At 39.5% G+C, this 13,518-nt stretch overlaps 1 protein-coding gene across 2 annotated transcripts in view; it reads right to left on the minus strand.

Moving 5' to 3' along the window:
• fam20b (FAM20B glycosaminoglycan xylosylkinase) overlaps positions 1–13,518 on the minus strand; it is a 75,689-nt gene that overhangs the window by 34,204 nt on the left and 27,967 nt on the right. For both annotated transcript variants that reach the window (XM_033028380.1, XM_033028379.1), the window contains exons 2-3: positions 9,348–9,841; positions 2,876–2,962 (exon numbers count right to left, since the gene is read on the minus strand). In XM_033028380.1, the coding sequence (XP_032884271.1) occupies positions 2,876–2,962; positions 9,348–9,793 (533 nt within the window). In that variant the 5' untranslated portion in view covers positions 9,794–9,841. The remainder of the gene's footprint in view (positions 1–2,875; positions 2,963–9,347; positions 9,842–13,518) is intronic.

Genomic DNA, 13,518 nt, shown 5'->3' on the forward strand with positions numbered 1-13,518 from the left:
CCTCCGAACTGGAGTCCACGGTTCTGAAATTCAATCAATAGGAGGAAGGACATATATCCCATCATGGAGAGGAAATAAATGAAACAAATTGGTTATGCATATTTGGCTGAAAAATAGTTGATGTCCACTATCAAATGACAGCAATGCTGAAGTTCTTGATTGTGTAAGAATATTGAAATTATTAGATAAAAGCCACAATCTATTTATTTCACTTGCTGTCATCCTTGCAGTTCTAATTTCAAATGGAATCATTCAGGCAAGTGGAGACCATTCTATCACAGTCTTGACTCATGGCAGAAAGGTTTTGAAGAATTAGTGGGCAAGAGAGTCATTGCAGGATACCCAGTCTCTAACCTATTTTTGCAGCTAGATATCTGTCTGAAGATGGCTTGTATAGTTGGACAAGAGAGGCTAAATGGAATTTAATCCAGGGAAATGTGAGATACTGCTTTTTGGAAGATGTGACAATGCAATAAATGGCACAATAAATGGAAAGATAATAATGGGTTTGGAGGATCTGAGCCTTACAGGCTGGCAGGAGAGTTACGTATGGTAGTTAAAAAGACACCAAGGATGTTCTTTATTAGCTGAAGCACAGATTATAGGAGTAGAAAGGTTATGCTAGAACTGTATATGACACTTGATAAATCAGTTGAATATGGTGCACATTTCTGGTCATTGATCGTACTGGAGTGTGCAGGGGTGATTTACAAGATATTGCCAGGTCTGGATTATTTTTAATGAGAAAATATCAGATTATGAGGATTGATCTGATAGAATAAGATAGTGTTTTTGGTAGCGGAAGACTGAGGGGATACTTAAGCCCCTGTCCCACTTGGGCAACCTCTGCCGCGACCTCTTACGAGTTTGCCCGCAACCCATAGTCGCGGCAACGTTGTCACGAGGTTGTTGGAGGTCTTCGTCATGCTCCTTCATGGTTGAGAGTGGTCTCCGCGTAGTCGAGGCTTCAGCTAGGTCGCGGCGTATTTTTCAAGATGTTCAAAATTGAACGCGACTGAAAATAGGTCGCCGTAGGAAAAATCGATATTTTTTTGGTCGTAGGTCTAGTCGAAGCCGGTTGTTGTAGGTCGTGATGCTAGTCGAAGGTGGTCGAAGGTAATAGCTCCGGGGTGAAAAAAGGTCAGTAGAAAAAAAAGGTAATTTAAACACAGAACGTCACCTCTTTCACTCCAAGGCATGTTCATTCATAGCTGGAGAGTTTTTTGGAGAGGAGACTTGTGTTTTAGAGATGGCACCAAAAAGGCAGCAGCGCAGGGGGAGGGCACAACCCTAAAAAAAAACTGCCATACAGCTGTTGCCCACCCAGGAGGAGGAGTGGCAGGAGGTGCTGCCACAGGAGGTGATAGTGCAGGAGGAGGTAGCCCTGCATGAGAGACTCCTGGAGGAGGAGACCAGGGTGGTAGTATATGTCCCCACCACCACCCCATCCTTCACTGCCTCACTTGAAGGCAGCAAAGCAGCCCTTTCTCCTGTGTCTGACACAGCATCAGAGGCAGATGCCCCATTGATGGTGAGGGAGGGCTGGAGGAAGGTTATGCCCTACACCTTCACCAGGCAGCAGGAGACCGACCTTGAGGAATGGTTCCAGTAGAATGCCATCCTGTACGAAAAGGAAAATGAGGGGTACAGGGACAGGGACAAGAATGGCATGCTGCCATCCACTGCCCCACATGTGTGCTTAAAGTTCCATCTTTTGTCAAAGCCCAGCGCCACTCTCTTCCAGTCATCTGGTGTACTGGGACAGTCCATCACATCATCTCCATTCACCCATTGAGACCTCTTCTTCGGCTTCCTCTTTATCCTTGCTCTTCCCCTTCTGCCTTTCTTAAAAGGCTGCTGAAGCAAAAGGACTACTGCAAACAGCAGTAGTTGTATTTTTACTAACATCCTCCATACTAGTTCCTTCCTTGCTTGCATGGTTCAGAATGATTAAAAAAAACAAAAAAAAACTGGGCATCATTTTTAAGTGAGAAAAAAAAATGAAGACATGACATCATTTTATCAGGTGAGCATTTGAGCTGTAGACACACGTCACTGGTCGTTGTTGGTTTTCGGTGTGATCCTCTGAGGTGGAAGGGGGTCGTGCTCATTCACGGACCAATTTGCCAGAGACCATCCTCGAGTAAAACGTACATGGTCGAAGCCAGTCTTCAACATAGTCGAAGGAGATCGAAGGTCTTCTTCATAGTCGAGGGAGGTCTTCAACATAGTCGTAGGAGGTCGTACGCATAGTCGAGGAAGGTCGTAGGAGGTCATAGGTCACCGCGACCTTGATTTTTTTTTTAGTCGCTTCAGGTCGCCGTGGAGGTCGCCCAAGTGGGACAGGAGCTTTAGTTCAAATGTATTAAATTATGAGTGGGGCAAAATTAAGTTAACAGGGTTGGCCTATTTACTTTAGCAGATGGGTCAAAAACCAATGGATACATATTTAAAGTCGTTGATAGGGGGGATTGATTGGGAAATACAATTTGTTTTCACCTTATAGGGTGGTAGAGATCTGGACATCACTGCACGAAAAGGCAACATTCCTCACCGTATTTAAAACATACTTGCATATGCAGTTGTAATTTTTCCACCTGCAGGGCTCTGGACCAAGTGATGAAAAGTAGGATTAGATTGGGTAACCAGCTTAATTGTGACAGTTGAATGGCCTCCCTCTGTGCCATCAATGATCTGTCATTGTCATATAGATAATAGCTTTGACTAAGAAAACACGTAAAAGATGTGTTTACCAGTCTGACTACAATTGAGAAAATTAATTTAACCATTTTTTAAACAAACATCAACTGAATATGAACACATAACTTAATTCTCATCCAATCCCTTGTCCCAAAAGCAAGCTTTTGTACTGTACCGATCCAGATGAAAAGCAGATATTTCAGCATTGTGTCTATCATATCCAGCGTATGGTTCCCCTTCAACCACATAAGCTCTGCTGTACCTAAAATTAAAAAATGAACATACAAACTTTGTTATTATGAATAATAGCAATTAATTGTTTTAGAAAGATTGTTAAGAAAACATTAAGATTATTCTTTCAATGGTCATTACCTCCTTTATCATACAAACAGAACATCTTGTTGAAAATGCATTTGTGTCTCATGAGTGGCCAACTATCACCAATATTTGTCAATTATAAATAACTAATTTTCAATACTGAATTGAATACCCTGAATGCATAATACTTATTCCAAATGAATAATACTTATTCCCCATATAGCTATTATCAACAGATACGTACACTTTGAAACTCAGTGAGCAAGTTGCAAGAGAGATTGAGTTGTGTTAAATATGTTTTTGTTTAAAATTCCATGCATTATCAAAACCTCACATTTGATTCTTGTAATTATGAAGAAAGACTTAGTTTTTCTTTCATTTCTGCAATGTTTTATGTAAAAAATAATTCAATTTGATTGAACTATGACATTTTCTTGAATTTAGCCTTTAAAACTATGCACCACTGTACTCGTTTTCAATTTTAGTTTTTATAAGAACACTCAATGACAAATTGGTTATACATAAATTTTAGTGCTTCATTCGTAAAGGCTTACGATAATTGTTTCATTTAAAAAAAAAACTACATTAAACAGAAACATAAATAGGTGCAGTAGGCCATTCGGCCCGTTGAGCCTGCACCGCCATTCAATATGATCATGGCTGATCATCCAACTCAGACAGTAGTTGTATATTATTGAATGCCACGTAAATATTACACTTCTTGCACATCTTGAATAAAATGTTAAATTTATCCAGATTCATCATAAAATAACCAAGCTTGTCTAAAAAGCATGCATTCACAGATGGAAAAAACTGCCAATTTCCTTTCCAAAGGTAAAAAAAGTTCATAGAAGAAGATTACCATCATGTGAGAAATGATGTCAGGAAATTCATAAGAAATTTGTTAGATGTCCTAAGCAAAAAGTTAAGTATTTGAAATGAAAGTGAAATCTGTAAGTATTCAATAAGTCAATATGGAAGACAGAAACTGAGGTAATGTTGCAGATCAATAAAACATTTTTTTAATTAGTTTGGTGAATAGTTACTGGCACAAATCATTAACATCACTTCACAGGAAACTTCTAATCAACTTGCAGACATGACCCTGAGTATCCAGTTGCCTGTCATTTTAATTTTTAATTTCAATTCCATATGCCCTCTGCATCCTCTGCCCTTTGCAGTCTTTGTCAGAACTTTTGTGTGTAATTTATGTATAATTTGTTTCTAAGTTTGTCTGAGACGATATGCCTGTAATGCTTCTACAAATAAGAATTTTATTTGTACCAGTACTTCACTGTGCTTATGTATACGACAATAAACTTGACTTGTCTTGTCCTTAGCTGTTTCAGAGTCAATTCTAACTTTGACAAATAGCATCTAATGTTCTAACTATATATACAACATTTTTTTAGACTCAACCAGCAATGAAACAATTTCAGACAATGGATGTTTTATTCTAGATTTCCAAATTTGTTCCAACCTTTGGACAGATATCATACATTTACCACCACTCCACAAGGTATTTGATAGTTTGCATCAACATTCCCTAATTAACATTAAAACTTTTCTGCTTTGCCTTTTTAGAACTTACTTTTTCTCTTCCCCCTTATTAGGATCTTCTTTTTTTTATTGATCACTGAATAATTCCATTTAAAGTTCTTGAACTTGAAATGATTACCTTGTTTCACTCACCATAAGTGATCGAATGTTTTGTGCTTAGACTTCAGATTTCTGACACCCACAGTGTTTTGTGTTTGCAGTGAACCAGACACCAATTATCCTATTCAGTTCCATTATCTAGAGAATCTCCTCAATGGTGTAATAACACATTTCAAATGTTGGTGAGGCTATATTTGAAGTATCGTGTTCTGTTTTGGTCACCCTCTTATAGGAAAGATGTTGTTAAGCTGGAAATAGTGCAGAGAAGATTTGCAAGGATGCTGCTAGGACTCGAGGTTGAGCTGGCTAGAACTTTATTCCATGGAGCGCAGGAGGATAAGGGGTGATCTTAAAGGTGTAGAAGCTCATGAGTGGAGTAGATAGGGGCAGGGTAGATTTAATAGGAACCAGAGAGGTAACTTTTTTCACAAAAGCGGGTGGATGTATGGAACAAACAGCCACAGGAGATAGTTGGGGCAGGTACTATCACAACATTTAAAAGACATTTGGACAGGTACAGAGATAGGATAGGTTTAGATGGGGCAGGTTGGTTGGCATAGCAAAGTGGGGCCGAAGGGCCTGTTTCCACGCTGTATGACTGATTCCAAATCCAAAAGGGAGAGGGAGAGGGAGAAGGAAAACGTGCAGTGGATACAGAAGAGGTGAACTTCAGGGCCGAACCCTGAACCCCATCGTAAGTTGAGGAGCACCAAAATTACAAATTCAAATAACCGTTCTTAACAATTGTTAGACCTACCATTTCTTGTCTCATGTAAAAGGTATAGTTTCAATTTTCCAACCTCAAGGGCCAATTCCTAAGTTTGGAGTGCAACGGCCAAAGATTTTAGTTAAAGCCATGAAATTTATTTAAGTGGAATCTATCAGGAACCTGGAATTTGTGAAACCTTTACGAGCAAATTCCTGTTTTTGGTTCATTCTTATATTCCCCCGAATTATCATTATCTCTTCCTAAATTGTGAAGATACAAAATAATCATTCAATAAATCTTCTTATTATCCCACAGGAACCTTGCACAATAATAATTTTAAAAAGTGCTATTATTGAGAACTGTTGCAAGATTGTTTTAACTCGATGGATATCTCATTTTCTCACATATCTTCACACACATTCTGACATATCTAAGATTTTCAACACATCTTGGGGGTCAGGAAAAAGGGGAACCTTGAAAGCTCCACATCATAATTCATAGTCCTTGAAGGAAATGCATGATCATGCATATGGCCATGAAAATATTATTTATTATTCAGTTGAAGTCTTGCAGATATAAATCCAAAATAATACCTCAGCTAAGCATCTAAAAATACAGCTGGTTGCCATTGATATTCATTATGCTGATTAATGCTTTTTTCTGCTGGTGTGCAATTCTGATCTTGAACAAATTAAATTTACGAGTAAAAAGTTTGCTATAATTTAGCCATTTACATCGTTTTCATTTCAGTGAACTAAAAAGAACAGCTTTTGCTTTTTCAATGGTTTGAACTGCAGACATGATTTTCATTTTAAGACGACAGAAGTAGGTGAAAAAATCGAAAAGGTGTCACACCAGCTTAAAATTTAAAATGACAATCTAGGTAAACTAACATGCAACAATCTATGTTTTAAATTCAGCAACTGCCACTGTTGACCATTCATTATAGGCAGAATGTGGAGGCATTTGTGAGGTTCCTGAAAAGATTTAAGAAAATGGCTCCTAGAATGAGAGACTAGATATAAGAACAGGATAGTTGGACTGGGACTTCTTTCTTTGTAGAAGTTTGAAAGAAGATCTAATGGAAGAATTTAAAACAAAGAAGGATTGTATAGAGTGGATAGAAGGAGGCTGATCCTGTTGATGGGGTATGAGAACGAGAGGTCGTAGATAAAATGTATAGGGGAAGAGAATCTGAAATGTGCTGTCTGAAGATAAAGTGGTAGGTATGATGAAGAAACATTTGCATGACAATGGAGCAGGAGAAAGGTGATTAAACTGTTCAATTGATCTGGTTCAAATACAGCAACAACAAAAAATGGTTGAATGGCATCCCTCTGTGCTTTAACCCTTTCATGATTTTAGGATTCTATGTTTTCTACAGGTGATACGCGCTATTATTGGAACTCTTAATACAAGAAAATTCCCCACGTTATTCAAGGTGTAGTTTTTTTTTTTTTTTAAACATGATTTTTACTTGGAAGCCTATCACTTTACAGAAGAAACAAATGTTGACTAAAGTATGATGACATACACTTTAAACTAACTATTAACAAGTTTTGCTGAAGTGAACTAAATGTTTATGAATTATCACAACTGAACTGGATTAAAATACATTATTTAATGTAATATTAATCCCACCCTGTTGTACTGTAAAATACTGATTATCATACACTGCTGTCTTGAATAGTTGAATCAAATACATAAGTTGAACAAGCATTACATAGAAACATAGAAAATAGGTGCAGGAGGGGGCTATTCGGCCCTTCGAGCGAGCACCGCCATTCATTGTGATCATGGCTGTTCGTCCCCTATCAATAACCCGTGCCTGCCATTGTCATTTATTTTTCTTGACGCTTGATTTGTGGTCAAATTCTGAATCAATTAATATTATGTGGGTAATAAAAAGGCAATAAAAATCCAAGGCATACATATCCAAAGCCCAAACCATCGGTAACACACCAATAAGAGGATTTGCTGCCATGAACTTTTAGAATTTATGTATCCTCATAAACTGAAAAATAAAACTATACAAAGCTTGCAAGGAAAAAAGTTACTTTCAAGGAAATTAGAACCTCTGGAAGTGGAAGTTTGCCTCATCTTATTTAGTGAGTCTGGGTTTACCCCCACAAAATATCTAGTCACAGTCACTGTTAGCATTCACACCTTTCCAGGGTATATGAAAGGACATACAGTACATATACAACTCTTATGATTAGACTGTATATATTTGAAAAAATAGAGCAAACATCATTAAATAGATGACAGCATATGTAGGCATTACAAGTCATAAAACCTCAAATGCTTCTCTGCACAGTGTATACACTAATGGACGATAATTTATTGCATTATAATTTTGGAACAAAGACATTTTTTTACATATTGCTCGGATGATAAATTGTATTCTTTATCTGCAGAGCTGCCAAGTTTTGTCAGAGGATTCAGTATTCTAGTACCTGAAAATCAGTATTCTGCTGAGGAAATCAGTATTTTTACACGGTGCCATTTTGCTGAAAAAAATGGTTTTTTTAAATGTGCGGTCATACCCATGTAAGAGTACAAGAATGCATAACTTTGCTACCAATTGACATGTCTTCTACGCACCTTACCTGACAGTGCATTCATTGCTATCTCTTTGTATACTGCTGTTTGAACGGCTGCTTCCTGCTTTTAGCACCAGATGATGATGATGTAGAAACCATTTTGGAAGCCTCCCTCTCCCTCCCTCCCTCCCTTGCTCTCTCTCTCTCTCTCTCTCTCTCTCTCTCTCTCTCTCTCTCTCTCACTCCTTCCTCTCCCTCCCTTCCTCTCCCCCTTTCCCTCCCACCCTCCCTCTACTTCATTTTTTTTCTCCCTCCCTTATTCCCTCCCTCCCTTCTCCATCTCTATCTCCTCCTTGAGCCCACCCACCGTACTGTGTCAAGGCCAATCCCAATGTAACGGCAATCCCACTGGTAACTTTTCACCACTAGGCTTATCCAGAATTCTATCACTGCCCGAAAAATAATCAATGGTTCAACTTCCACTGAGAAAGAGAATTCCAAAGACTCATTGTTATGCGAGAATTTTACTGAACTGTCTGTGACCCATAGCGCTGGGGCCTTAGCGCTATATGTAAAGCCCATAGCGCTATGTTCAAAGCACATAGCACTCCAGCCAGTAGCGCTATATTTAGAACCACAGTGCTTCGTTTAAATTCCCACGCGTTAAACTGACAGCGCTCTATTTGAACCTGGAGCGGACAAGCAGCGACTCTGGAGAGAAAGAATGGGTGACGTTTCAGGTTGATACCCTTCTTCTGAACCTAAACTGAACTCCATATTTAAAATCCGTATTTAACAACACAAAATCGTACATCTGCCTTCTAATCGCATTTTCGCACAAAATATGGAAAATCTCTGTATTGGCAGCTCTGTATCTGTTGTTGATTTGTGCAATGAAATATTTTGCAGACCAGAAACGATTAAATATGTAAGCATTTATTCACAATGATCAGAGACTATCACTTAATTTGAAAGCTGATGATTGTTTACATAGAAACATAGAAAATAGGTGCAGGAGTAGACAATTCGGCCCTTCGAGCCTGCACCGCCATTCAATATGATCATGGCTGATCGTCCAACTCAGTATCCTGTACCTGCCTTCTCTCCATACTCCCTCTAGCCACAAGGGCCACATCTAACTCCCTCTTAAATATAGCCAATGAACTGGCCTCAACTACTTTCTGTGGCAGAGAATTCCACAGATTCACCACTCTCTGTGTGACATTTTTTTTCTCATCTCAGTCCTAAAAGACTTCCCCCTTATCCTTAAACTGTGACCCCTTGTTCTGGACTTCCCCAACATCGGGAACAATCTTCTTGCATCTAGCCTGTCCAACCCCTTAAGAGTGTAATTAGCAAGGAGGGCGTGTTATGCTTTAGTTTAATTTCAGTATTTTTTTTCTTGAACAAATCAATACCTTTTAGGTTTGAACACAACCTTCTGTCCGCCATCAAGAACAAGCAGAGCTTTCAGCTGGGTTCCTTTGTAGCCCACGTCAGCCTTGATGATCTTTTTGGTGGCCATTGCATGTAGAATGGCTCCAAGCTCTGGAGTTTCTTCTGGATATACCTCCCTGGGAACAACCCATTGTGCTGCAATTTCCCATGGTGACTGCAGAGTGTGCTCCAGATTTGGATTCAGTTCGATTTTAAGTGTATCCATCATATGCTGGAAAGAATGTTGATCCTCTCGATTAGTTGCAGATGAGTCTGAATTGTCAATCAGGAACACTTTTGTGAAAATAAAAATAACTAGAAGGGCAGCTAGTAAAACAACACGCTGCTTTAGCTTCATGATGTCCTTAGTTCCAAGATGGTGATAGATATTACAAATGCCGTCAAAATGGTGACTGCATTCCAACATCAACTTCAGCTGAATTTTGCAATCATGTCCATGCCAATAATAGATGCCCTGAAAGAAAAATAGATCATTAATTTTTTATCAAAATATTTTTCAACACAATAAATGCACAAATAGTAGATAAGAATAATAGACTGATGGCTATAGATTTGATTTGTCCATCAATTCAATTGGCCAGCTAGAGAAAGGTCAGCGTGGTGCAGCATTTAAAACTGCTGCCTCACAGCTCCAAGAATCCGGATTCAATCCTAACCTCAGGTGCTACCCGTGTGGAGTTTGTTGTCCTCTTGATATCAGCTTCCAGTAGGTGCTCCAGCCTCCTCCGACAATCCAAAGATGGCTTGATAATTTATTAGCTATTGCAATACACTCCTTAGCGCAGTGTCGTAGAAAAACAATCAACGTGGCAATTAATAGCATACAAGAATAAATAAAGTAGCAGAGAAATAAGGAAATGGGACTGCTCTATTTGGAGCTGGCATGGACAAATAACCTAATTTTATGCTGTAATTAATATTGTGATTAATAACAAACAAGCTTAATCAATTTATCTTGAATCAATAGACAGTTTCAATGCTGCCCAGGGAAGAGAAAATAAGCATCTACAAAAATAATTCCAACAGCTGAAAAACATGAACAGTTATAGAATCATATTAATCCTGACCAATCCCCCCCCCCCATTAAAAAGTAGCTTAATTTAAAGACAAACCAAACATTCTCCAAAATCTTGACTTTCCAATATACTACCTCGTTAATATCAATTTGTATATTATTATTATTTTTTTTAATGTATATTATATAAATAGAGTACTTAAAATAATGTTGTATGTTAGCACATAAAATATTGAATTGGAAATTACACATGAGCAGCAATAATTCCTACAAAATTTGAAATGCATTGAACTAAGAGGTTACAACTGCGATAAGAGTCTAAGTTTGAGATTGGAGAAAAAACCTTAGCCTGAGGTCTGTACTGAGCTGCAAGCCTTAATGTACTCTGGCTGTCGCAGCTCCGTAAAATCTTCTGCATTTTAGAGTACATTAGCTTTGATCGAAAAGTATTGTGGGGTAGTAAACTTGAATATGTTTGAGGGAAGGAATATTGAACCCGATGAATCTGGTTGTACTGTTCAAAGTAAACAGTGAATTGCTAATTTCTAGAAAATATTTATAGATTATTAATATACATTGCAAAAACAGTGACTTGCTTGAGGTTGCAATGGCTTTGATTATTTCCCCTGGAAGGCCAGAAGTTGCAGGGTGGCCTGATAGAAGTATATAAAATAATGAGAGGCATAGATAAGATAGTCAGAACCTTTTTCCCCACAGGATGCAAAAATAAAACACTAGAGAGCATGGTGGTGAGTGTCTGGATCGCACTGCGGGTGATTGAAGCAGACACAATGGTGTAATTTATGGGACTGTTAGATACGCATATAGGTATGTGAGGAACGTTGGGATATGAATTAAGTGCAAACAGATAAGATTTGGTCTTGGCATCATACTCGGCAAAGACATTGTGGGCCGGAGGGCCTGTTCCTGGGTTGTACTGTTCTACGTTGTAATACTTGAACTACAATCAGGCACGGGATAAGTGGTAAATATGTTACACAAGTGCCATGGAAGACCCATCTCTAACAAAAGCATGTTGATATTCAGGAGAATTACCATTCCCAATTCATCCCCACTTAACATTGATCAGAAACTTATCAGGACCAGCTACATAAATACAGTGGCTAAATAAAGCTATTTCGTGTATGACACAACCCCTGATACCCAAAGCCACAAAGATCAGGTCAAGAGTATGTTGAAATGTTTTTCACTTGCTTGGATGAGTGCTTCAATAACACTCCACACTATTCAGAAGAATGGAGCCCATTTGACCTGTATACTGTTCACTAGCCAAAATCTCTACCTAACAATTACCAAAGGATTTGGAACAGTTCACAAGTTATCTTCTTGAAGGCAATTCAGAATATGCAATAAATGTTGACAAAGCCAGTAATGCCAATGTTCCATGCAGATACAAAAGGCAGGAAACCAACTTTGGAGCTCACGTTGCAGGAAGAAGCTCTTCAGTAAGTTAAAAGAGTATGAAGGAAATGCAGATAAGACACAAAATGCTGGAGTAATTCAGCGGGACAGGGAGCATCTCTGGAGAGCAGGAATGAGTGACGTTTCGGGTCGAGATCCTTCTTCAGACTAGTCAAGGGAAAGGGTAACGAGAGATATGGATAGTGATGTAGAGAGATACAGAACAAATGAATGAAAGATATGTTTGCAAGGTGAGAACGGGAACCTGGCGTAACTTAGGCAGGGAGGGATGAAGAGAGAGGGAGTGCAGGGGTTACTTGAAGTTAGAGAAATCAAAATTCATACCACTGGGTTGTAAGCTGCAAAAAGCTAAATATGAGATGCCTTCCCTCCAATTTGCGATTAGCCTCACTCTGACAATGGAGGCCTAGGACAGAAAGTTCACTGTGGGAATAGGAAGGGGAATTAAAGTGTTTGGCAACTGGTAAATCAAGTAGGTCCAGGCAGACTGAGCAAAGGTGTTCAGCGAAATGATTGTCCAGTTTACGTTTGGTCTCGCCGATGTACAAGCATCCACATAGAAACATAGAAAATAGGTGCATAGAAACATAGAAAATAGGTGCAGGAGTAGGCCATTCGGCCCTTCGAGCCTGCACCGCCATTCAATATGATCATGGCTGATCATCCAACTCAGTATCCTGTACCTGCCTTCTCTCCATACCCCCTGATCCCTTTAGCCACAAGGGCCACATCTAACTCTTAAATATAGCCAATGAACTGGCCTCAACTACCTTCTGTGGCAGATAATTCCAGAGTTTCTATAAGATCCCCCCTCAATCTTCTAAATTCTAGCGAGTACAAGTCGAATCTATCCAGTCTTTCTTCATATGAAAGTCCTGACATCCCAGGAATCAGTCTGGTGAACCTTCTCTGTACTCCCTCTATGGCAAGAATCTTTCCTCAGATTAGGAGACCAAAACTGTACGCAATACTCCAGGTGTGGTCGCACCAAGACCCCGTACAACTGCAGTAGAACCTCCCTGCTCCTATACTCAAATCCTTTTGCTATGAATGCTAACATACCATTTGCTTTCTTCACTGCCTGCTGCACCTGCATGCCTACTTTCAATGACTGGTGTACCATGACACCCAGGTCTTGTTGCATCTCCCCCTTTCCTAATCGGCCACCATTCAGATAATAGTCTACTTTCCTGTTTTTGCCACCAAAGTGGATAACCACACATTTATCCACATTATACTGCATCGGCCATGCATTTTCCCACTCACCCAGCCTATCCAAGTCACCTTGCAGCCTCCTAGCATCCTCCTTACAGCTAACACTGCCCCCCAGCTTCGTGTCATCCGCAAACTTGGAGATGTTGCATTCAACTCCCTCGTCCAAATCATTAATATATATTGTAAATAGCTGGGGTCCCAGCACTGAGCCTTGCGGTACCCCACTAGTCACTGCCTGCCATTGTGAAAAGGACCCGTTTACTCCTACTCTTTGCTTCCTGTCTGCCAGCCAGTTCTCTGGGGCCAAGGAAAGAGCGTTCACGTCGCGGCCCTGTTTCAACCAATCTTTCCATCACCACGCACAAGAAGCACAAGAAGCGCAAGACAGACACCATTGTGCAGATGCCGAGAAGTGTGTTCAGCTCTGGCTGAACAACTTCTAATCTTGTGTGTGGACT

The sequence above is a fragment of the Amblyraja radiata genome, chromosome 10 (assembly GCF_010909765.2).
Source record: "Amblyraja radiata isolate CabotCenter1 chromosome 10, sAmbRad1.1.pri, whole genome shotgun sequence".
NCBI classification, from domain to species: domain Eukaryota; kingdom Metazoa; phylum Chordata; class Chondrichthyes; order Rajiformes; family Rajidae; genus Amblyraja; species Amblyraja radiata.